At 55.7% G+C, this 20,632-nt stretch overlaps 7 protein-coding genes across 7 annotated transcripts in view; 4 read left to right on the top strand and 3 right to left on the bottom strand.

The window, feature by feature from the left end:
- Positions 1–1,824: 1,824 nt before the first annotated feature.
- Positions 1,825–3,963, top strand: N657DRAFT_633796 (uncharacterized protein; the record flags this gene model as incomplete). Its single annotated transcript, XM_062791235.1, has 3 exons — positions 1,825–2,433; positions 2,485–2,776; positions 2,825–3,963. The coding sequence occupies 3 exons, from the start codon at positions 1,825–1,827 to the stop codon at positions 3,961–3,963; spliced, it is 2,040 nt and encodes a 679-aa protein (XP_062647304.1).
- Positions 3,964–4,144: 181 nt separating this feature from the next.
- On the bottom strand, positions 4,145–6,835 carry N657DRAFT_618323 (sodium/hydrogen exchanger). The gene is made up of 4 exons (XM_062790541.1): positions 6,606–6,835; positions 6,520–6,543; positions 5,641–6,444; positions 4,145–5,584 (listed from the first exon to the last, which is right to left on the bottom strand). The coding sequence occupies exons 1-4, from the start codon at positions 6,646–6,648 to the stop codon at positions 4,440–4,442; spliced, it is 2,016 nt and encodes a 671-aa protein (XP_062647303.1). The 5' UTR covers positions 6,649–6,835; the 3' UTR covers positions 4,145–4,439.
- A 371-nt stretch (positions 6,836–7,206) lies between these two features.
- Positions 7,207–10,288, top strand: N657DRAFT_596018 (MFS general substrate transporter). Its single transcript, XM_062789990.1, has 3 exons — positions 7,207–8,375; positions 8,436–8,489; positions 8,547–10,288. The coding sequence occupies exons 1-3, from the start codon at positions 7,679–7,681 to the stop codon at positions 9,860–9,862; spliced, it is 2,067 nt and encodes a 688-aa protein (XP_062647302.1). The 5' UTR covers positions 7,207–7,678; the 3' UTR covers positions 9,863–10,288.
- A 611-nt stretch (positions 10,289–10,899) lies between these two features.
- Positions 10,900–11,806, top strand: N657DRAFT_572765 (glycoside hydrolase family 131 protein; the record flags this gene model as incomplete). Its single annotated transcript, XM_062788906.1, has 2 exons — positions 10,900–11,451; positions 11,519–11,806. 2 exons carry the CDS (start codon positions 10,900–10,902, stop codon positions 11,804–11,806), a joined length of 840 nt encoding a protein of 279 aa, XP_062647301.1.
- Positions 11,765–13,009, bottom strand: N657DRAFT_412900 (uncharacterized protein). Its single transcript, XM_062787256.1, has 4 exons — positions 12,581–13,009; positions 12,440–12,519; positions 12,313–12,364; positions 11,765–12,237 (listed from the first exon to the last, which is right to left on the bottom strand). The coding sequence occupies exons 1-4, from the start codon at positions 12,626–12,628 to the stop codon at positions 11,956–11,958; spliced, it is 462 nt and encodes a 153-aa protein (XP_062647300.1). The 5' UTR covers positions 12,629–13,009; the 3' UTR covers positions 11,765–11,955.
- A 515-nt stretch (positions 13,010–13,524) lies between these two features.
- N657DRAFT_655935 (uncharacterized protein) lies at positions 13,525–16,803 on the bottom strand (the record flags this gene model as incomplete). Its single annotated transcript, XM_062794647.1, has 5 exons — positions 13,525–13,587; positions 13,650–15,299; positions 15,511–15,770; positions 15,957–16,589; positions 16,776–16,803. 5 exons carry the CDS (start codon positions 16,801–16,803, stop codon positions 13,525–13,527), a joined length of 2,634 nt encoding a protein of 877 aa, XP_062647299.1.
- A 981-nt stretch (positions 16,804–17,784) lies between these two features.
- N657DRAFT_645088 (WD40 repeat-like protein) overlaps positions 17,785–20,632 on the top strand; it is a 4,603-nt gene continuing 1,755 nt past the window's right edge. The window contains exons 1-3 of the mRNA XM_062792876.1: positions 17,785–18,557; positions 18,612–20,235; positions 20,292–20,632. The exon at positions 20,292–20,632 is cut by the window's right edge and continues 1,054 nt beyond it. Of these exons, the coding sequence (XP_062647298.1) occupies positions 18,127–18,557; positions 18,612–20,235; positions 20,292–20,632 (2,396 nt within the window). The 5' untranslated portion in view covers positions 17,785–18,126. The remainder of the gene's footprint in view (positions 18,558–18,611; positions 20,236–20,291) is intronic.

Raw genomic sequence — 20,632 nt, 5'->3', positions numbered from 1 at the left:
ACCGTGGTACAGAACAGCGCCGGGAAAGTTCAACATTACCGAAATATCAAAGATACTGGGGAAAACGCGGGGTTCGAAACCGCAACCTATTAGTCTGTCGGACCGGTCTGGGCTCCGGCTGAATCTTTGTGGGATCAGACATCGATTTGAGCTCTGACGCAGGCGTATGGCTCGACTGCGCCATGCTGTCCGCCCGCATTACTGTACGATTTGCGGGAATCGAACTGCGAGCCCATTTCACTACGCAGTACGAATAGTTACTCGTCTCAGTCCGGCACTGCATACATACACAGTAACGCCCTCGGAACTGTTGCCAGTTTTCGGCTCAAAACGATCCAATGCACATCCCCCCATCACCGCAACACCGGTCCAGTCAATCAAGAAGTTCGAGAGTGTCGTGCCGCGTGTTTCCGAGTCTCGGGATTTTCGGTCTGGGATTTCTCACGCGACCGATCTACTATACCGAGACATGCGTGATGAGTGCGAAAGCATGAAGTTGCCGAGGCACCGCACGACTGCCCCCCCTCAAGGGGAACAGTTAGCTCATTGTTTGCTGACCGAGCAAGAGCTGAGCGATGCGGTGCCGTGACTTTTTCCTCTTGGCAAAAATCCGCCCAGCATTCTGCAATGGGCTGCTTGGCTACGCTCCTGCTTGCGACTTCAACTGACGGCGGCAGCGAGTCGGCAAACAAGACCGACAACCGCAAAGGCAGCCGATAGTCGATTCTCAAATCAAAGATCCCTCGCCGGGTCGCATTCAATAGCACGGCCTTCATCTCGCCTCACCGGGCCATCGAAGCGATCAAGACTTGCTGTCAAAATCCTCCCTTCGCGCCTGAAACGTCTTCTCGATACAGCTGAGACGTTGGACCCTTGTTCCCCTGTCTGGAGCACCCCAACCTTCTCGACCCTCACATATTGGCGTCGGCCTGTGCGCTCTTGCGGCTCAGCAACCAGATAGCCTGCCGGAATTCTTCACCCTTTCTCCTGTCGTGAACGGCTTGGCGAATTATGGGTGCAGCTGGGCCGAGTCTCACCAGGCGGGAGAGTCGATACCCCAGAAACTGCAGCAACGAAGTTCTCTTAGACCGTGGCCGCTCAATGCCTAGCGCACCTCGCCATTTGATGGCAGCAAGACCACCTCAAAGGTCACACGTCACTGGATTATATCTCGATTCGATTTAGAGCTCGCCCCCCGTTTGCGTTGCTGACCACTGCTGACATAGACCTGGATCCGAGATCTGTGAGGCCTCCCCAGCTCGCGGATCCAACCCCGGAAGTCGTGACAGAAATCCATACCCTTGCCCTCGCGTTCCGTCCCGTGTCCTCCTGTGCAGCTCCGTACTTCAGGATGGCTGACAAAGTTGCTCGTCCCGTCTCAGATGCACTCAATTGTGGGAGCCTGGCCCGTCCTTCATGCGCCCTGACAGCAGGCGACCAGTCCAGCAAGGTTTGGGGTGAAGCTCGTCCCTTGACACATTCTTCCTCTCCTGATCGTCTGTTCTTCTCTTCTAATCCGCTCGATGGGGCCGGCTCCCCGGCTCGCTTTCTCTTTTCTTCTGCTTTTCTGTTCGCTACGGCTCTGTGTCTGTTTCCATGATATTTATCCTCGTCTAATAATACCTTTGTTTGTCGACAGCCACTTCATATCTCGGAATAGTATCACTGCCGCATACAGCGGTCTCGACAACACGGCCAATTCAGACATACACGAACTTCCTGTTCATGACTTCTCGCATACCGTTCCACTGGGCATCCTGACCCGATCAGTGCTGCCCACCTCCCAGATGTCCCCCTAGTCTGCCAGAGCCAGCAGCGGACGAAATGGCTCCTTCAAGAACTCGCTCGGAAGCTACAGTGCCGGGATGGATAGCCGAGATGCCTCAGTTACTGCGGAGAAGCTCCATATATCGCCGTCAAAATAGGGGAGGGGGTGACCCTGATAATGACGGCCGCAGCCGCTTCGGGTTCAACAACAACAATCGCGATGGTAGTCGTGACGGCAGCGGCGGCGATGGCGATGGGAGAGGTGGGGGGTTCTTCCGCAATGGTAATGGCAATGGCGACGGAAATCGAGATGGAGATGAAAACGGTAATAGGGGCAGATTCCGCAATGGGAGCGGGGACCGGAATGGGAGCAGGTTCGGTGACGGGAACCGTAATGGGGATGGGAACAGAAACAAGTTTGGCAACGGTTCTGGACGGAACCAAAATGGCAGCAACGGAGGCGACAGCAGCGGCTCAATACTTGGCGAATCTGCTGAAACAATCCCATCGTCGACCTCTGCATTATCCGCATCACCGGAACCTACGACCACAGAGATTGTCGCATCTTCAGATGTCACCGTCTCGACAACAGCCGAGGTTTCCGGCACAATCAATCCAGGCGTGATTCTGCTGCAGTCTGCCGTGACTCCGAGCCCAACCGGCGAGGTGAGCGCTACCGCACTTCTGGTTATACCCACCGTCTCTAATCATGAACAGGCCAATCCAACTGCCACCACCTTCATTCCTTTGATGAAGCCTAGCGATGTAGGAGGATCGGCGAACCTCTCTGGATCAGGACAATATCTTGAATCACCCGACGCTTCCTCTGGAGTTGCGTCATCCGTATCGCCAGGGCCAACCCCAACACCACCGCCCAATGCTCCTCCAACCGGGGGCCCGATGGACAACGATAACAACGGTGGCGGCGGTGCGGTCGGCCGCTTCGAGGTGTCAAGTGCTGGCATGGATCCAACAGCTGAGCGCGTACTCATCTCGGTGGGTTCAATAGGTTTGTCTCCCTGCGATTCTCAGAACATTGAGCTTGAAACACTAACAGCTCAATCAGGAGGCTTCATTCTGGTGTGCTTTATCGTCTGGATGGCATGGCGGTCAATGAAGAAATCAAGGAACGGCGATGAAAGTAGTGGCCGTTTTGGGGGGCTTCCGAGCGGCGTTATCTCCAGGATTCCTTTCCTTAGGAGGCGAGGTTGGCATACCTTGGACGACACAACGGATACGACATCTCTTCCACCAAGCTACAGAGAGAAACCGGGGAGTGCCAGTATCCCATCCGTGGAAGGCTTGTTCAGATCGGATGTGGTTCAGAAGCAGCAGCTCTCGCAGCAGCCATGGCCGCATAATGCCTCTGACGTCGCCGTTGTCCCTAGACCGGGCGTGAGGCAGACCGACATGTACCAACCACCGATCCACCCGGAAAACACGCACAAGGCAGCCAACCGACCCCATATCACGCTAATGACCAACACGTCGCCTTATGCCCACCAGCCCCAGCAATCTTTCAGCTCCACCAACGCAGCTCACTTCGGCGCCATCATAGCAAACCCTAACACAGCAAGTCCCCTACAAAATGGAGTGTCCCCCGTCTCATACTACAACCAGCCCCTCTTGGCCCAGCAGTTCCCCGCCCAATACAATCCAATCTACCGCCAACCGAGCCACGTCACAAGCGAAGTCTCGTCCCTCTCGTCAGGGTTCGGAGACGTCGACGGCATATACATCACTGACTCTCTCGTCGCGCCTCCCGCACCAACAGCCGTGCCCGGCTCCACGTCCAATAGCCCTCAGCAATACAGCGCCCGTTTCTCGTGGATGTCCCAGCCGCAACAGGAAGAACTAACAAGCCAGAAACACTCTCCAACTCGCCGGAGCACGGGCGCCAGCAGCCGCGGGAACAGGGAGTCGGTGTACACGGAGACGAGCGAGGACAGGCCGGCGCGGTTCCGGAGTGTCGGGTCGTGGGTGGACCAGCAGACGGGGCGGATCAGGAGGGCGCAGCAGCGGGGAGCAGCGGACCAGGCGGCGGGTGGTCTGATTGTCGCGCAGGCACCTGGAAACCCGGGGATTCCGGGGATCCATAACCCGCCAAGCGAGCAGAGTTTTGGGATGATGATGGATGACGAGGAGAAGCCGAGGCGGGTGGACGAGGTTGTTGCGGGGTTGGGGAAGATGGGTTAGCATGTCCGAATGGGCTTGGAAGCTGCTCACAGAGGAGAAAGTTTGAGATAGACGGGTCGCACCTCGGAAGCCTGGTGCTTCAGGGGATGCAAAGAGGTAATAATATACATAGCTAGCGTCTCGAAATTTCTGAGCCCGGTTGTGTCGATGATGAATCTTTGTCTTAGCTTACGGTTAAACCCCTTCGTGTTCAATTGGATGGCTTTGTGATCAAGGTTCAACATACAGCTGAGGCCAACGCCCGAGCCTGCCATTGCAGGATTCCAACTCGACGTAGAGGAATCATTCCAGATCTGCATGTGGCACTGAAACGGTAGAGGCACCGAAACAATGTAAAGCGTTACACGTAAGGTTCTAAGCCTCTTCTACCCAGCGCCCAAACTCCGCCCAAAGGTCCCTTCAATGCCAGCCGCATGTTGTACATTCATACTCAAAACAACCTCCACCCAGAAACAAACCAGCAGAGACTAGCCCGCTCAATGAGACCCCGAACCCCCGCCCCTCCCATTCCCGCCGTCCAATAACAAGTGCGGTTTTATAAAGTCTTCATCCAACTGCCTAAACAGCGCGCTGGGGTCTTCAGTACTGAACAGCTGCCGGATAGCAGCGGTAGCTGTCAGCGGCTGCGCTGGCTGCTGGCCAGTGCTCGCCGCCTCTCCAGCCCCACGTTGTCTACTCGACCCGCTCCCTTGGTCAGAATGGACCGGGCTGGACCTACTCTTCGGAACAGGCGCCGGAGGCGGGAGATCCGAGATATCGATGTCGCTCCCAAACTCCGAGTCGGTGTTACTCCCCGATGCCACGCCCAGCAACTCGGACCTCTCAAACTCATCACCACCGCCACCAACACTACCCTTCTTGGCTATGCGACTTCGACTATCCTGCCGATGCGGGGCCGTATTCGGCGACCTGTGCCCGGACGCCCAGCCGTTGTTCCTACTCCCGCTTGCCGCGTGCCCGTTTCCACTGCGGCTGCCAACGCTGGCAAGCGGTAGGACCGAGCCGCGACCGCCGGCGCGGGGGTTATACCCGATGGCTGTGTCAGAGCGCTTGTACAGCCCGCCGCCAATGGCTTCAATGTCGAATTCGTCGTCCGAGTCGACCTCCTCGGTGACGCCCGTGCGGATACCCAGTATCTCCAGCATGCGGGCTGTGGTACCGCCAAAGATAATGACCGTGAGGACCACCACGACAAGGACGGTGGCTTGGAGAGCGGCTTTTTCTTTGGCTTCGAAGAGGGCTGATAAGGCGACGCCCACTGCACCGCGCAGGCCAGCCCAGAAGAGCATTGCCTGATAGCTGTAGGGCAGCTCCTCGGCTGCTTCGCGACCTTGGCGGCGGGCGCGGTAGCGGATAAACCAGTTGATTGCTCTGGACAGGGGGAACACGGCTAGCCATCTTGCGGCGCACACTGCGAGGACGGTGACAATAATGAGAAGCGGCTGGTAAACCAGATCCTTCTCGGTGAAGAGGGCCAGACCAAGGTAGATAAAGATGAAGTTTTCAGACAGCTGGGCGAGAACTTGGAAGAAGTATTTTGTGGTCAGTTGGGTCCGGCGGGACATGTTGAAGTAGGCGTAGTGTTTAAGCGTGATACCGCAGAACAGGAGGGCGACGATGCCTGTGAGGAAGTCAGCCTATCGTCTGGTATCCGACGTTTCTCGGGGGGGCACGCACCAGACATGCCGATGGCCTGGGCGAAGTAGTAGGTTGCGTAGGCAATCAGCACCACTAAGCAACTCTCGATGTGCGGGTACCGCCTGACGTAGGTGTATTTCAAGCCCAGCGCGGTCAGGACACCGACTATGGCGCCGATGGCCAAGCTGCCAAAGAACTCGGACAGGAAAAACCAGATACCGTGCAAAAGACTCAAGATGCCGATCCCTCCTCCCTTGCTGCCCGCACTCTTGGCCGATTCGAAGATGACAATGGCGACGGCGTCGTTGAGGATGGATTCGCCAAAGATGATGGTGTACAGCTTTGGGTCAACTTTGAAGGTGTTGAATATGGCGAGGATGGTGACAGGATCTGTGGCCGAGAGGGTGGCACCAACCGAGATGGCGTCGATCCATGTCACGTCGAGACCTTCGAGGGAAATGGCCGTGTAGAGCCACAAGAGCACGCCAATGACCACGGCGGAAATGAAGGTGCCGGCAAAGGCAAATGTCAAGATGGTGCCAATGTTCCGGAAGAAGTTGGCCTGGTGGAGCTCGTAACCGGACGAGAGAATGATTGGCGGCAAGAGGAGGTTGAAGAAGATCTGGTAGTTGAAGTTGACAAGGTCACGGATCGAGTCGAAGCCCGACACTCGGAGCATCAAGCCAACTGTCATACCGCCAAAGATGGACACGACGGTTTCGTGGATGGCCGTGATTTTCCTCTGCTGCATGGTGTAGCTTGTGCAGAATGCCACAATAAGCAGCATCATCAGGATAAAAATGGCCCATTGTGCATTGTTCTCCGGCTTCGTGGGATCCTCGCCTGCGGCCGCCAGTTAGCTCGTGCGCGTGTTCGTGGTGGGTTGGGTTCGTGGTGTGTTTGTTTCTCTGGGCATACCGGCTGGGTCTTCTTCATCCCTCCCTGTAACACCATGTCAGCGTCTGCCATCTGTGATCAAGTGGTATTTGAAAGTGACGGCATACCTGCAAGCCCCACCAACGTGTTGGCGATGGTTTGCGCAAACATGGTCGAGGTCGCGCGGGCTTGGCCCGTCACCCGCTACTGGGCGCTGCGATAGGCGGACTGAGAATAAACAATATGTTGAGAGGACGCAACCAGAATCTGAGCATGGATTGGTAGCGTCGGTAAACGCCTGAGTCTCTACCCTGGAATGGCTGGCTGGATGGCGCGCATTGGTTATCGCTATCTGCATAAGGGATGGAAATGGAAGTCGCCAACTTTCCCGTCCATCATGGCTCAACAGCCCACCAAGGTCGCGGGCCCACAGAGGGCGACGAGGGACCAATCGACGCCGGACGCTTACCTTACTTCAAGTGGGTCAAAATGGAACCCTGGAGAAAGTGGGGCCGTACGCTAGGAGCATGCACAACCAGGGCAGCTCTTCCAGCTCCAGCCCCTGCTTGTATGGCACGCGGGTGTCACCAGTGTCCGACATCTCTCAGCCCTCATGTTCCATGTCAGACTTGCGCCGCCTCGTCTTCATCCTCCTTGCGCAACTGTTCGCTGTCCTACGCTCCTAGCAACTGTCACCAGGCTGCTTGCACCCTACATACATCTCTTCTGTTTTTTTTTTTTTTGGTTCATTTTCTGTCTCTTTTATCCCAGCCCTACTGTGACTGGACCGTCCTGTCGATTTGCGACGGCACCCACACCCTGCAGCTCTCGGTCCAACCGAATGACGACGGTCTCGTGGCATCCCCTTGCTTGACCGGCTGATGCCTGGCATCAAAGCCGACCGATAAAACATAAACTAGAATTCAGCCCGATAGTCATCTCAATCATTGAAATAGCTTCCCCTGCTCCAATCTTTCGAAGGCACCGAGCTGTCACGAGTCAGTGGGCGAGCCCAGGCCTCGTCCAACCGCCTCCCGTCCACAACCTGCAACGTTAAAGTTACCTCGTTTGCATCCGAAGCTGAAATCCGAGCATCGTACAACCCCAAGTAAACGACGCCGATACCCCCCTACGGGTTGCTTGGTTCAATTTAACGTCCTGTTTTTTGCGACAAGCATATCTGCTTCATCCTCTGCCTCGCATGACGTCGTCATCAGCAGGACTTCCGGAACAGGCCCGCCGCGCAGACGACCAGACGCCGCCGTCGAACACGACGGGCAAGGACACCAAAAACACAGTGGACGGTTCTCGAGATGGACCAAACGGACATGGACAACAACAACAACAACAGCAGCAAGCCCATGCTGAGCTCAACGAGCAGTCGCCCTTGCTGTCCCCAAGCTCCGGCTCGGGCGAGGACGAGGGCTTGATGGACAGCCCCCATCCTGGGAGTGCTGGCCCCGGGAGTGCTGATGACGAGCACCAGAAGACTAAGAGCCTCTGGTACATCATCCTCCTGACCATCAGCATTGGCGGCTTGCAAATCGCATGGTCCGTCGAGATGTCCAACGGCTCGCCCTATCTGTTGTCTCTGGGCATCAGCAAGTCCCTCATGGCCCTGGTCTGGATCGCCGGGCCGCTGTCCGGGACTTTGGTGCAGCCATACGTCGGCATGCTGAGCGACAACTGCCGCATACGATGGGGAAAGCGCAAGCCTTTCATGATTGGGGGCGCCGTTGCGACCATCGTCTCGCTGATGTTCCTTGCCTGGACCAAGGAGATCGTTGGCGGATTCCTTGGCCTCTTTGGGGCAGCTCCAGACTCGGATGTTGTCAAATACTCGGTCATAGTCGTCGCCGTGCTTTGGGTCTATGTCCTGGACTTTGCAATCAACACAGGTAGGGCTACTAGAAGGGAAACGTGTTGGCCGTCATTTCGGCGCTGACAGCCCACAACAGTGCAGGCAGCGATTCGTGCATTCATCGTAGACTGCGCGCCGACACACCAACAAGGTCAGATACTCTCTCTTTTTGGCACTTTCAACGGGACGCTAACATGCTGCGATGAAGAGAGCGCAAATGCCATGGCAAGCCGCTTCGTGGGCCTTGGAAATATTGTTGGCTACCTCGCTGGTTACATGAATCTACCCGCTATCCTCTGGTTCTTCGGAGAGTCCCAGTTCAAAGATCTCTGCGCCATCGCCAGTATTGTACTTGGCGTCACTGTTCTCCTGAGCTGCTTATTCATCCGCGAAAGGGACCCGCGACTGGAGGGCCATCCGGCGGCTGGCAAGCCTGGCGTTCTGGCCTTCTTCGGCAAGATCTTTACCTCTATCAAGCGGCTGCCTCCCCAGACCAAAAAGGTCTGCCAGGTGCAGTTCTGCGCCTGGATCGGCTTCTTCCCCATGCTCTTCTACACATCGGCCTACATCGGCGAGATCTACGCAGAGCCCTACCTTGAGCAGAACCCCAGCATGACCCCCGAGGAGCTCGACAAGCTCTACGAGAATGCTACGCGGGAGGGTACTTTTGCCTTGCTCATCTTCGCCATCATAAGTCTAGCAACCAACGTTTTCCTTCCTTTCTTCATCGAGCCCACCTACGAGACGCAAAGCTCGGTGGTTGCTGGTGCGCCTGGAGAAGCCCCCGGTTCCCTCAAAGACTATGACGAGGAGAAGAAATCGTGGCTCGATTACCTGGTCATCCCCGGCTTCACACTCCGCCGCGCCTGGATGTTCTCCCAGATCCTCTTCACGGCCAGCATGCTCTGCACCGTCTTCGTGCGGACCGTCACCGCCGCCACGGTCCTCATCGGCCTCGTGGGCATCACATGGGCTTTGACCCTCTGGGCTCCTTGGGCCATCATCAGCGCCGAGATTTCGCGCCGAGACGAGCTCCGTCGCGCTCAGTTTGCCCAGCGCAATCTGTCTCCCAGCGGCCGCGCCGAAGACCCTCTTGACGGCTACTCGCTAGAGGACGATAACCGAGACCGGGAGTCGTCCGACGAAGAAGAATCCGACCAGGCGGGCGTCATCCTAGGCATCCACAACATGGCCATCGCGGCGCCGCAAATCATCGCCACCGTCATCAGCAGCATCATCTTCAAGATGTTCCAGAAGCCCCGCGGCGTTCCCGGGGATCACAGCATCGCCATCGTGCTGGCGTTAGGCGGCATCTCGGTGCTCGTGTCGGCCTTCTTCATTCATCGCATCCGGGACGATGCTGGCGCGCCCGTGGACGTCATGTGCGCGGTCGAGGACGGCGAGGCCAGCAGCAGACCCAGTACGGCGCATAGTAGGACGCGCTCGCACGAACAGCTGCCGAGGGCGAGCTTGGAGCGGGCGGCGTTGGTGAGGAATAAGAGTTTTGGGGGGATGGAATATTGAAGTTCTGGGAAGAGATGTCTGGATAGACGTGTGCCGTCTTTGGGTTTGTTGGTTGTACAGTGCGGATGGGCAAGAACACTGCCGGGGTTCGTTCGGGGAATCTCGGTTTACTGTGTGTTGAGGGAGGCATATAGCGCTTTCGGATTGGATCGGACTGAATTGGGAGTTGGATGGCGTGAGAGATTGGACCTTCCAGTTGCATTGCTTACAGGAATTATCTGTTCGTAGAATATCATTGCTTTTAGGACCTCGGTAGGCATGTATGGTTCCTGTTTAGTGTTATGTTCATCCTCACGTTGGCTTAGGGTTGAATTCAGCGGCTGGTGTGATAGAGGTGGGCTTCCGGTCTGTTCACTATCTTCTGCGAGCTGGAGACTCCGCGATCTCGTCGTTTTATCTCTGCTGTTTAAGATGTAGAACTATCAGTGTGGTCTGTTTACCCCTCGCTGACTTCAGTATTCCGGCCGAGACTCGGCTAAGATCCTTGATGCTGGGATTCAGCTATGCGGCCTGATATTCTTACCAAGAGGTATGTGGTATTACCTCTCTAATTGTGGGATTGTCTCGGCCGTTTGCTTTCTCCCAATCCAGATTATCTCTCTACATACGGAACGCCGCTGTGGGTTTTCCAATGACGGCGATGACGGTTGATGCTACAGGCTAAACTCAGCATGCCTCAACGCCCATGATGGATCCGGGCTTGTCCCAGAGTTCGGAGGCTCGCATCCGCAATGGCAGTTACGAGTCGTATAATAACGGACCGCAATGCCTCTCGTATATACCGGAGTAATTGTTCTGCGTACAGATCCCAATATGGGGTGGATTCAATGCACTTAATCTCACACCATGGGGGTTTCGGCGGTGAGTAGCAAATAGTGAGAATGGAAGACAGGATTTGTATAATAAGACCAACAGCCAGGTGACTTTGTTTCTGTGGCGCGGTCATACAATTCACGCTCACATTGGCCTGGTTGCCGCTACCCCTGAGCTCAACCGCTTTTTCTGTACATAGTCGCTCCACACGCCGAATCCCTACAATGAAGGCTGCTACACTGCTCGCCGCCCTCGCGGTTTCGGTCGACGGCGCTGTGCTCTGGGACGGGCGCTTCAATGAGTTTACCTCGTCGGCCGACCTCAACAAGTGGTCGTGGGCGAATCAGGTCGGCCCCTACCAGTACTACATCCACGGCTCGGGCTCGGTCGAGAGGTACATCAACCTGTCGCCCGACTACAAGAATCCGGCCGACAGCGTGTCCAAGCAGGGCGCCAGGTTCACGCTCGACAGCACGGCCTACTGGAACGGGCAGAACATGCGGCGCATCGAGCTCATCCCGCAGACCAAGGCCGCCATCAACCGCGGCAAGGTGTTTTACCACTTCAGCATGATGCGCCGGGACACCAACCCGCCCAGCGTCAACCGCGAGCACCAGATTTGCTTCTTTGAGAGCCACTTCACAGAGATGAAGTACGGCTGGATCAGCGGCGAGCAGGGGGCCGGCAATCCCAACCTGCAGTGGATGACCAACCAGCAGAGCCGCTGGAAGACGGAGTGGAAGGCCGGCGTGTGGCACAATATTGCCTATGAGATTGTCAGTTGTGGCGTCATCGAGTCGTGGAAGGGGAGAAACTGACATCCAGTGTGTATCGCTGCTTTAGGACTTCTCGGCCAATAAGGCCGGATTCTGGCATTCGGAGGGCGCCGAGCCCCTGAAGCAGGTCGTCGCTCCCGTCTCGGTGTCGACGTCGTCCAACGGCGCGGACTGGCATTTGGGTGTCCTGGAGCTGCCGCGGTCGGGGTACCCGGACACCAACGAGGACTTTTATTTCTCGGGTGTCTACATTGAAAACGGCACCATTACCACCACGATTGGCGGGCCTGGTAAGTTCTTGACGCTTTGTTTCTCACGTCCCATGTCAAACTCGCTAATGCGCCGTCTAGCGTAGGAGGTGAGGCCAGGGGTGTTGAGTCCGGGGGTATAGAGAGATAAGATCTACTGGGCTTCTTCAAGTTAGATTCCAAGACATGACGATTCCGCAAGCCGGCCGCTACAAGGTGCCTCTGAAGCTGTTGCCAAACACGGCAGACAAATCATCTAGTTCGACGCCTGGCCCGCCGCCACGAAGAGCGCCATGATGAGCCCAGCACCCGCCATCCAAACCAGCGATCTCAGGCCCGCGAACCTGGAATTATCCTGCAGCACCACGTAGATGTAGGAATACACAACCCGCGACAGCAGGTAGCCCAGCGTCAGCTGGTTCATGCGCTCGGCGGCGACACCAGCAACGTTGCCCGCCACGACGCCGGCAGCGTACAGGCCGAGCGTCTCGAAGCCGTTGGCCGTGGCCGCTTCTCCGCGGGAGATGCGGCGGACCGTCTGATTTCCAATGTTTAGTTCTGGTTGGAAGGCTTTGTGCGGGATGGGTGAAAAGGGTATATTGTATTGACATACCACCTTGTCTAGGGAGGTGTCCTTGGCGCAGTGCTCTACCGTCTTGCGAGGGCTGGGGCCAAGAGCTTGTCAGTTGCCACAGCAGCGAGGCTCAAAGGTTTACTGCAATGTGGTGGCAGCCTCTTACTTTCCCACATCGTAGTTCTTGCCTGCCAACTTGATGGCGTAGGCATGCGGAACCATGCACAAGATGAACGCGACAGGAATCTACAGAGACCGTATCAGTCTTTCTAAATCGGCAATTTACAGCAAAATGGTGGGTGCTTACCGTATAGTACGACCAGTTGGTCGAGCCGAGACCGACGAGAGAGACCATTGTGAAAAGCTTTGTGTGCACTTCCTTCAATTCCAGTGCCGATACGATGGTTCAAAGGAGAAATGATGGATCGATATCAGCGTGAGAGAGTAGAACGGACCTTATACGGACCACAACTCTGACTTAACCTAGGAATCAAGGTAAATTCGGAATCCCCGCAGCAGTATTTTACACTGCCAAGATTGGTTGAAAAGCTGAAACGGCCTTGCAGGCACACACGCTCAGACTGCTGATGCCACAGCCGGAAGACATACGGATGTCGTAGCATGTGCGAAGGACGAGGAAAGAAGCCTGCATGTCCTCTCCTTCTTCGGCATCCTCCCTCTGCAAAGCACACAATAAGGTAAACGGCGAAGTACCGTATTAGTTACCGAGGCCAAGCTGTCGCTGTGCGTGTGCCAAGACGACAGTTTTCATATAATTACAAACCCAAAAGAATCAGCGTCCCCCTGTCAACAAGCAGCAGGTGTCAAGTCAAACCAAATAATTTGTTTAAAGGGTATCGTTGACATCGTCATGAATAGTATGAGACACCAGTGAGAAGAATGAACCATGGTCTGCTTACCATGTCAGTGTAGGTTCCCCCAGGGTTTCAGCCCTGAGAACCAGGCCCAACGTCTACATCAATTGCCTAACCAAACTCGACTCCAGTCGATAACCGGCCTGCCAGTCACGAGGGGGCGGTGTTGCTGTATTCCAGAGTACCACCCAAAAGCCACCCAATCCACAAACCATACGGGGAGTAAGAAGATTGAGAGTAAGAGAAAAAGGGAAAGTATGCGTCAAGTCGTAATGCGTGAGAACTGCCGCCAAAGGACGAGTGTTGCTCATCGCAAGAGTGGGCGATATAATCCAAGGATGAGTAAAATTGTGAGCACCGGCAGCGTCACGGAACTTCAGACGGTGCCCCTGAGTCTCTGCTTACGGGCAAGCCAGTCCCCAAGCATGTCGTCAAGCCGCTATAAGCATATCGTCAGCATCCAGCGCCAAATTCATCACTCCAGAGAAGAGCGCGACTCACCGTCGTGATCTCAGCCAACTTGGCGTTCTGCTCCCGGTACAGAGACCCCGCAATAGGGTGATCCGACCCTACGGGTTCGACATTGTTCTTATCGTACACCACAACCAACAGATCACGGATATCCGATCCCGAGTCAAAGAAGGCGCGCAAGCTGACATCATCCCACGACTCGGACCTCGCCGTCGACGGAGTCGTCGAGGGCTTGGGGCCGGCCGGATCCGCGTCCTCGTGCTCGATCAGCTCGGGCGACGGTGTAGACCGCTCTTCTTCCTGGTTCGAGTTGTCCACCATCAGCGGCGGCGGGTTGCTGCTGTTGACTGGTGACACCTGCACGGGCGATTCAGAGAGCCGCTCGGCTTGCTGGGGCGGAATGCTGACCGCAGGCGCTCTGCTCGCTGCCTGCGCCCCGGCTAGTGCCGGTTGCTCAACTGCTGGAGTAGCGCCTTGCGCAGCCTGTGCTGGCTGCTGCCGGACAGCTTCTGCGGGCACGTGTGCCTGTCGTATTGGCTCGGTCACGTCTTCTTCCGTATCTGAGTCCAATTCCTCGAGCTCAAGCTCCGCACGAGATTGTGCTGCGGAGGGTTTTGCAGGCCGTAACGCCGCTCTTGGGTTCTTGGATGAGGCGCCTTTGCCTGTGGACGGGTCCCGATCCGGCCTCTGATCGCGGGGACTCGTCTCCAGGGACGGCTTCGGGCTTGATTCCACCACACGCATCGACACTGGAGGAACATTCGCGACGTTGTTGACCCGCCCTTCGGACAAGAAAGTCTTGACGTCGATGCCGTTTTCTCTGGTGCTGTTGGACTTCCCATTCGGTGGCGGTTCGCTCCTGGGCTGCGGCTTCTGCAACTTGCTCGTCTGCCTCTGAGGACCGGCTTTCTCCGCCTGTGCCTGTGATTCGTCTTCCTCGATATCCTTCTCCGGCGGGTCTGCCTCCATTGACCGCTTACCCAAGGAATCGTCGTCATCCTCTCCTTTCGACTTCTTATCCTTCCGGGAGAAGAAGCCCCGCAGACCGCCTTGCTTCTTATCCTTATCCTTATCCTTCTTCTTTTTCTTCTCATCCTTGCTGAAGATACCGTCCTTGTCGAGTTTGTCCAGGCTGGGGCGGTGCTTGACTTCCCTGGACTCGCTCGATGTTCGTGGGTCGTTGTCGTCACGAAGCAGATTCGGGGTAAGCGTGATCTTCTTGGTCTCAACCGTGTCATCCTTGAAGAACGAATCCCGAACGGTTCCGTTGCTCGTCTTCTTCGGCCCATCAACTCTGACCTCTGAAACCTCATCCACAACTCGGGACACAGTCTTGCTCGTGTTCGACGAGTCAGTGGCACCACCAACATCTTGCCGCTTCGATTCGGCCTTGGCTTGTTTTTGCTGCGATCTCGGTTTCAGAGGTTCCACCTTCGCTGTCTCATCTTCCATCTCCGAGTCGCCAGCGGATTGTTGTGCTTGTTGTGTCTGCTGCGCCTGCTGCTGTTGAGCAAACATGTTGCCTTCGGCATCCTCTTCCTCGGTCGAGTAATCAATATCTGAGTAGTCAACGTAGGTAGGAGCGGCAAATTGAACCGTCTTGGTCTTTCTCCTTTTCATGGCGGACCTGATCGTATTTCGTGCCTTGTCAGGCTGGTCTCCTAGCATAGTCGCAGAGAGCTGGGCCGCGTTAACAACAGTAGTTCCCTCAATAACCCTGTTCTCCCGGCTTACATCTATGTTCCGGTGCTTGTTCAACCGAGCTAGCCTTTCGGTCGGCGTCTCGATATGCTCTGCTGGCAGGTACCCTGGACAGCAACCACCATGAGCATTCAATGTCTGACGGTGTCCAACTGTACTTACCAATGCTGCTGTCTTTGACGACCCGTACTAGCCACCAGTAACTGTTGCTGTCGTCGAGGAGAACCATGGTGTCTCCCTTTGTCGCATTGGCCTGCCCTTCGACCGTTGCCACAAAGGTGTGGAGGGCATAGACGAAATCGAAGTCGATGTCCTCTGCATCTTGTAAGCACTCGCCACCCCAGCCGGAGTCGATGAATCTAGAGTCAAAAAGTCCGAACAAGTCGCCATCATCATCTTCATCGGTTTCGTATGGTATCGCCAGGTCGATATCGTCATCGCTTCGCTCTCCTTCGTCAATACGCTGTCTTCTCCCGATGCTGTCGATGCTCGGTTTGTCGCTCCTTCAGCTGCCGAGAACGGTCTTCCACCTCCTCGTCTGCCCATCCCAGACCGTGGTCAAAGTCAAAGTCGTCCAAGAGACTGCGGGTTTCGTCGAGAGAGTCGTCCTCGTCTGGGGTTTCGCTTCGGACTCACCCTCAAGATGATGATGGCGGCGTGTACTAGCAACGAAAGAAGACTGTACGGAAGCGACGCACTGGCGCCCTTTATGCTCCCCACCCCGCAGTGGCAGATGGTCAGGACTTTGGAGGTATGGTGAAGATAACCTCGGGTCGCAGACGTTGGCCGAAGGCGAGGGGCTACGCAATGTTGGTGACTGCGCTGGGGAGCCTGAGCTGCTCGAATAGAGAGTCGGGAGACCAAAGGTTGACCCACCATCCTCAATTGAAGGCGAGCTCGAGATCTTGTCCATCATGTCGTCGTCCATGTCGGCGTCAGCGTCGCCGTCCAGATCGCCGTCATCGGTGTCCTGGGCCGTGAGGCCGCCGTTTTGGGCAATTGCCAGGGCATCTTGCTGGGCACCGGCGCGCATCTTGTCCAAAGTGCCGTTTTGGGCGCCGGTGGCCGACTCGAGGGCGGCGCGTTGCTGGGTATCGTCCGGGTCGGGATTCCACGAAAGACGAGGGCTCTGGAGGTGCTCCTCAGCAGTCTCCGCCGCAACTCCGCGAAGCGTCTCAGCCTGGTGTGGAGCGGGCGATCCGTCAGGGATCGGCCGGCGGTGGTGGGTTTGGGCGGACGGCGCCTCGTGGGCCTGGAGGTCGATGGTGTCTGGCAGTGTCAGAGAACGGGTTCGACAACCTCGGGCGGCACAGACTGGGGCACAAAGCGCCGAAGGTGAGGCAGAGAACCCAAGCAGGGGAGACGACCGGGGCTCGGGCCCGGGCCACCAAGCCACGGCGGCGCGCATTCCAGGGGCAGGTGAGATGAAGGGGAGGTAACTAACTATCCACATACCAGCGCGAATAATCTGGGGCCTCGTCATGGTGAATATGGCCTAGTGATGCACCAAGCGTCCCGCGATGATCTTCAAAAATGATGTCTGCCCACGGCTTGCACTTCGCAATGCCCGTTCTCCCGCCAAATCTTGGAGAGTGTCGCAATTGCAATATGCACGTTCTTTTACGTGTATGGACGATATGGGTGGGAACCCCGAAAGTTTCCCAGCTGCGGCTTGGCGAGGCGGCCCAGTTTGGGCCTGCTGTGGGCTCTGAATTGTCTTGGCGTCGGATGAGCGCAGGGATCGCATTTTAACGCTCGTGCATGTCCACATATAGGAGCAGTCGGCACTTCTCCCTTGGCTGCTCAAACAAGCCGCAATGTCATTTGCCGTCGTGGACGGGTACTCTGAGGCATAGTGTTGAAAAGCAATGGAAAACCGTGACGGCAAGACCAGACTGTAGGCGCGGCACGTACTTTGGGCTGTAGAAATAAGGTACCTTAGGCGGCCCAATCCAGCTTTTCCTGGGTTGCAAGGCGGCGCGTTTTTTTCAAGCCCATCCGGCTTATTTGCATTTGCAACGTAGCCCGGGCTTTGAAACACAAGAAAAGGGACGGGCGGTTCAGTCATGCAGCCTTGCCTCCACAAGTTTGGCGGGATTGACGGTGTGTCAGGCGCTGAAATACGTACGGATACCTTAGTTGGGATCAGATCGCATAGTTCCTGCAAGGTGGAAGTAGACGACACAGAGGACCTTGGGAGATGGGACCACCTCGTGTGGTTTGAATTCGATGAAGTACAGTAAAAGGCGAATTGGGTGTCGTTGATCTTTTAGTTGACTTTGTTAAGGAGTGCGGGGTCGGCCTATGGCATGTGTGGCTTGACAAGATGTGAGGAGGTACTCAGCAATTAAGTCCTAACAATTTCTCGGGGCATAAGCCATCTTTGGCGCCTTCTTTTGGCGATCCGTAGACAAATCAGAAACGACTGGATACTCCACAACTGCTGATTGTTTTCCGACCACCAAATGTGGGTCCTTGCTTGATGATGTCTTCGATCTGCCTTCCAGCATATTGTATTGCCGTCTGTCCGACTTCTTAACCTGTTTGAGTTCGTAAACCGGATGATGAGAACAAATCCAAGTATTCCACGCTTCTTCAAGCACGTTCATTGCGTTTCGCTCGATGCTTCGACCAGGAGCGTCATGTGCCTGGCGGCACAAGCTGCATGGCTGCCTGGGTCGGGCCGCCCGACGAGCCACGGGCACACTCAACAGTTCGACGATACCCCCGCATCTGAGAGCACCGCTTCGTCAACCCCGTAAATTGACACTTCGCTTGACGACGATCCATTCGAGGTTGTGACGCCATGGAGGCGGTGGGATCCGCAGCGAGCATCATCACTGTGATCGAGCTGTCCGCAAAAGTCGCATCTCTTTGCTTCCAGTACTCCTCCGCTGTCAAGAATACCAGGTCTGATGTCGAAAGATTGCAAGGAGAACTTGAGAGGTTGAAAACGACTTTGCAAGGTGCGCAGCAACTTCTTGAAAGCCCGAGCGGCAAAAGGCTTCAAACCTCGCAAGGCCTGCGGAATGGACTCATCGACTGTTCTTCCCAACTGTCACAACTGCGATCGAGGCTGGAGAAGAAGCTCAATCCTGGATCTGCGCGCAAGGTGATAAGCCGGATCGGGTTTCGCGCTCTCAAGTGGCCTTTCGAAAGCAAAGAGATCGACGATATCATCAAGAACTTGGAACGGTATCGAGACACACTATCTGCGGGTCTCGCTGTCGACGGAGTGTAAGTTATAGCTGTATTTCTCTTTCGATATTCTTCAGTCTCACATAGATGTAGCACTCAGGTCCTCGATGTCGGCCAGTCATTCGTCCTTTCCAAGCTCCCGACCGCAAACAATGCAGCCTTCGATTCTCATGCAGACGAGCACGACGCGCGCTGTCACCCCCGAACGCGAACCGACCTCCTCGAGAGTATAACGAAATGGGCCGACAATCCTCACAGCGAGATCATCTTCTGGCTCAACGGCATGGCAGGGACTGGGAAGTCCACTATATCACGAACGGTTGCACAAACTTTTGCCGACCGAGGACTTCTCGGTGCCAGCTTCTTCTTCAAGAGAGGCGAGCGAGACAGGGGTAACGCAGCCCTGCTGTTTACAACCATCGCCGCACAACTTGTTGCCAAAAAACCTGATCTGGCGCCGCACGTCAGGGCCGCCATCGAGAATGACCCTTCCGTCACGAGCAAGGTATTGAGAGAGCAGTTTGAGAATCTTATCTTGAAGCCGTTAGGGAGTTTGAAGGGCATTACGGGTGACGTCAAACAAGTCGTCCTCGTGATTGATGCTCTTGACGAGTGCGAGCGGGATGACGATATTAGAGTCATCATCTACCTGTTGTCACAGGCAAAGGCTCTAAGTTCGGTGTCGCTGAAAGCCTTCCTCACGAGCAGACCCGAGCTGCCGGTCAAACTCGGCTTCAGCGACATCGAAGGCAAATACCACGACCTGGTCTTGCACGAAATCCCAAAGCCAATTATCGAGCACGATATCGCTGCATTTCTGGACTTTGAGCTCACAAGAATTCGAAAGGAATATAATGCTTTGTATCCCGCCGACCAACAGCTCCCCTCGGATTGGCCTGGCTGTCAAGTCACTCAGGCCCTTGTCGAGATGGCCGTTCCGCTCTTTATTTTTGCGGCCACCATCTGTCGGTTTATTAGGGATCCGGCATGGTGCGACCCCGATGGTCAGTTAGCAAAGGTACTAGAGTATCGCTCAGGAGCCCAACAATCCGAGATCGACAAGCTAGACGCGACGTACCGCCCGGTTCTTGACCGATTACTCCTCGGTTCCGAGGCATCCAAGGGATCCCTTCTTAAGGAGTTCCGGACAGTCATAGGCGCGATCGTGCTCTTAGCAGAACCGCTCCCAATACGCCCCTTGGCCCGACTTCTCGGTGTACCTGAGAAGGCCGTCATTCGCAGACTTCAGCCACTCCACTCCGTCGTTAGCGTACAGGCCTCCCCTATATCCCCCGTCAGGATATTCCACTTGTCTTTCCGCGACTTCCTCATCGATCCAGAAAAGGCCAATAATCCAGAGAAGCACCCATTTTGGGTTGACGAAGGACAGACCCATAAACGTCTAGCAGTCCGGTGTCTGGAGCTGCTATCAACAGAAGATAAACTCAAGAAAAACATCTGCGGACTCCGCCTGCCAGGGACACGCCGGTCCGATATTGACCAGAACATCATCGACAGCAACCTGCCGCTCGACGTCCAGTATGCCTGTCGATATTGGGTCTATCACTGGAAGGAGGGTAAGTGCCTGATACGGGACGGCGACCTTGTCGACCGTTTTTTGAAACGACATCTCCTGCACTGGCTCGAAGTGCTGGGTATTCTAGGATGGGTCTCGGAGAGTATCGGTATGGTGGACAACTTGCTGGGCTTGCTTGATGTATGTTGCTGCTTTGACTATTCTCTTGGATGATGTACTGACTTGTTTTGCTATAGCAAGAAGGAAGCGACAAGATCTCGGCGTTTCTTTTGGATACTAGGCGGGTCATTCGGAGTCATTGCTCTGTTATCGATATATCGCCTCTTCAGGTCTACCATTCGGCTATCGTATTTGCGCCAATGCAGAGCGTCGTCCGAAGTATATTCCAAGATCAATTTCCCGCCTGGCTTGCTCTACCGCCGAAAGTTAATCTAGATTGGGATGCATGCATCCAAACGCTCGAGGGGCATAGTGGCTCGGTCTACTCGGTCGCGTTCTCCCACGACTCGAAGACGCTCGCGTCAGCGTCGTACGATAGGACTGTCAAACTCTGGGACGCGGCAACAGGCGCCTGTAC

This window comes from Parathielavia appendiculata (genome assembly GCF_033297405.1).
Source record: "Parathielavia appendiculata strain CBS 731.68 unplaced genomic scaffold N657scaffold_6, whole genome shotgun sequence".
In the NCBI taxonomy this organism is placed as follows: Eukaryota; Fungi; Ascomycota; class Sordariomycetes; order Sordariales; family Chaetomiaceae; genus Parathielavia; species Parathielavia appendiculata.
Note: the sequence above shows the minus strand (reverse complement) of the source record. Positions and strands in the feature narration are given on the sequence as shown.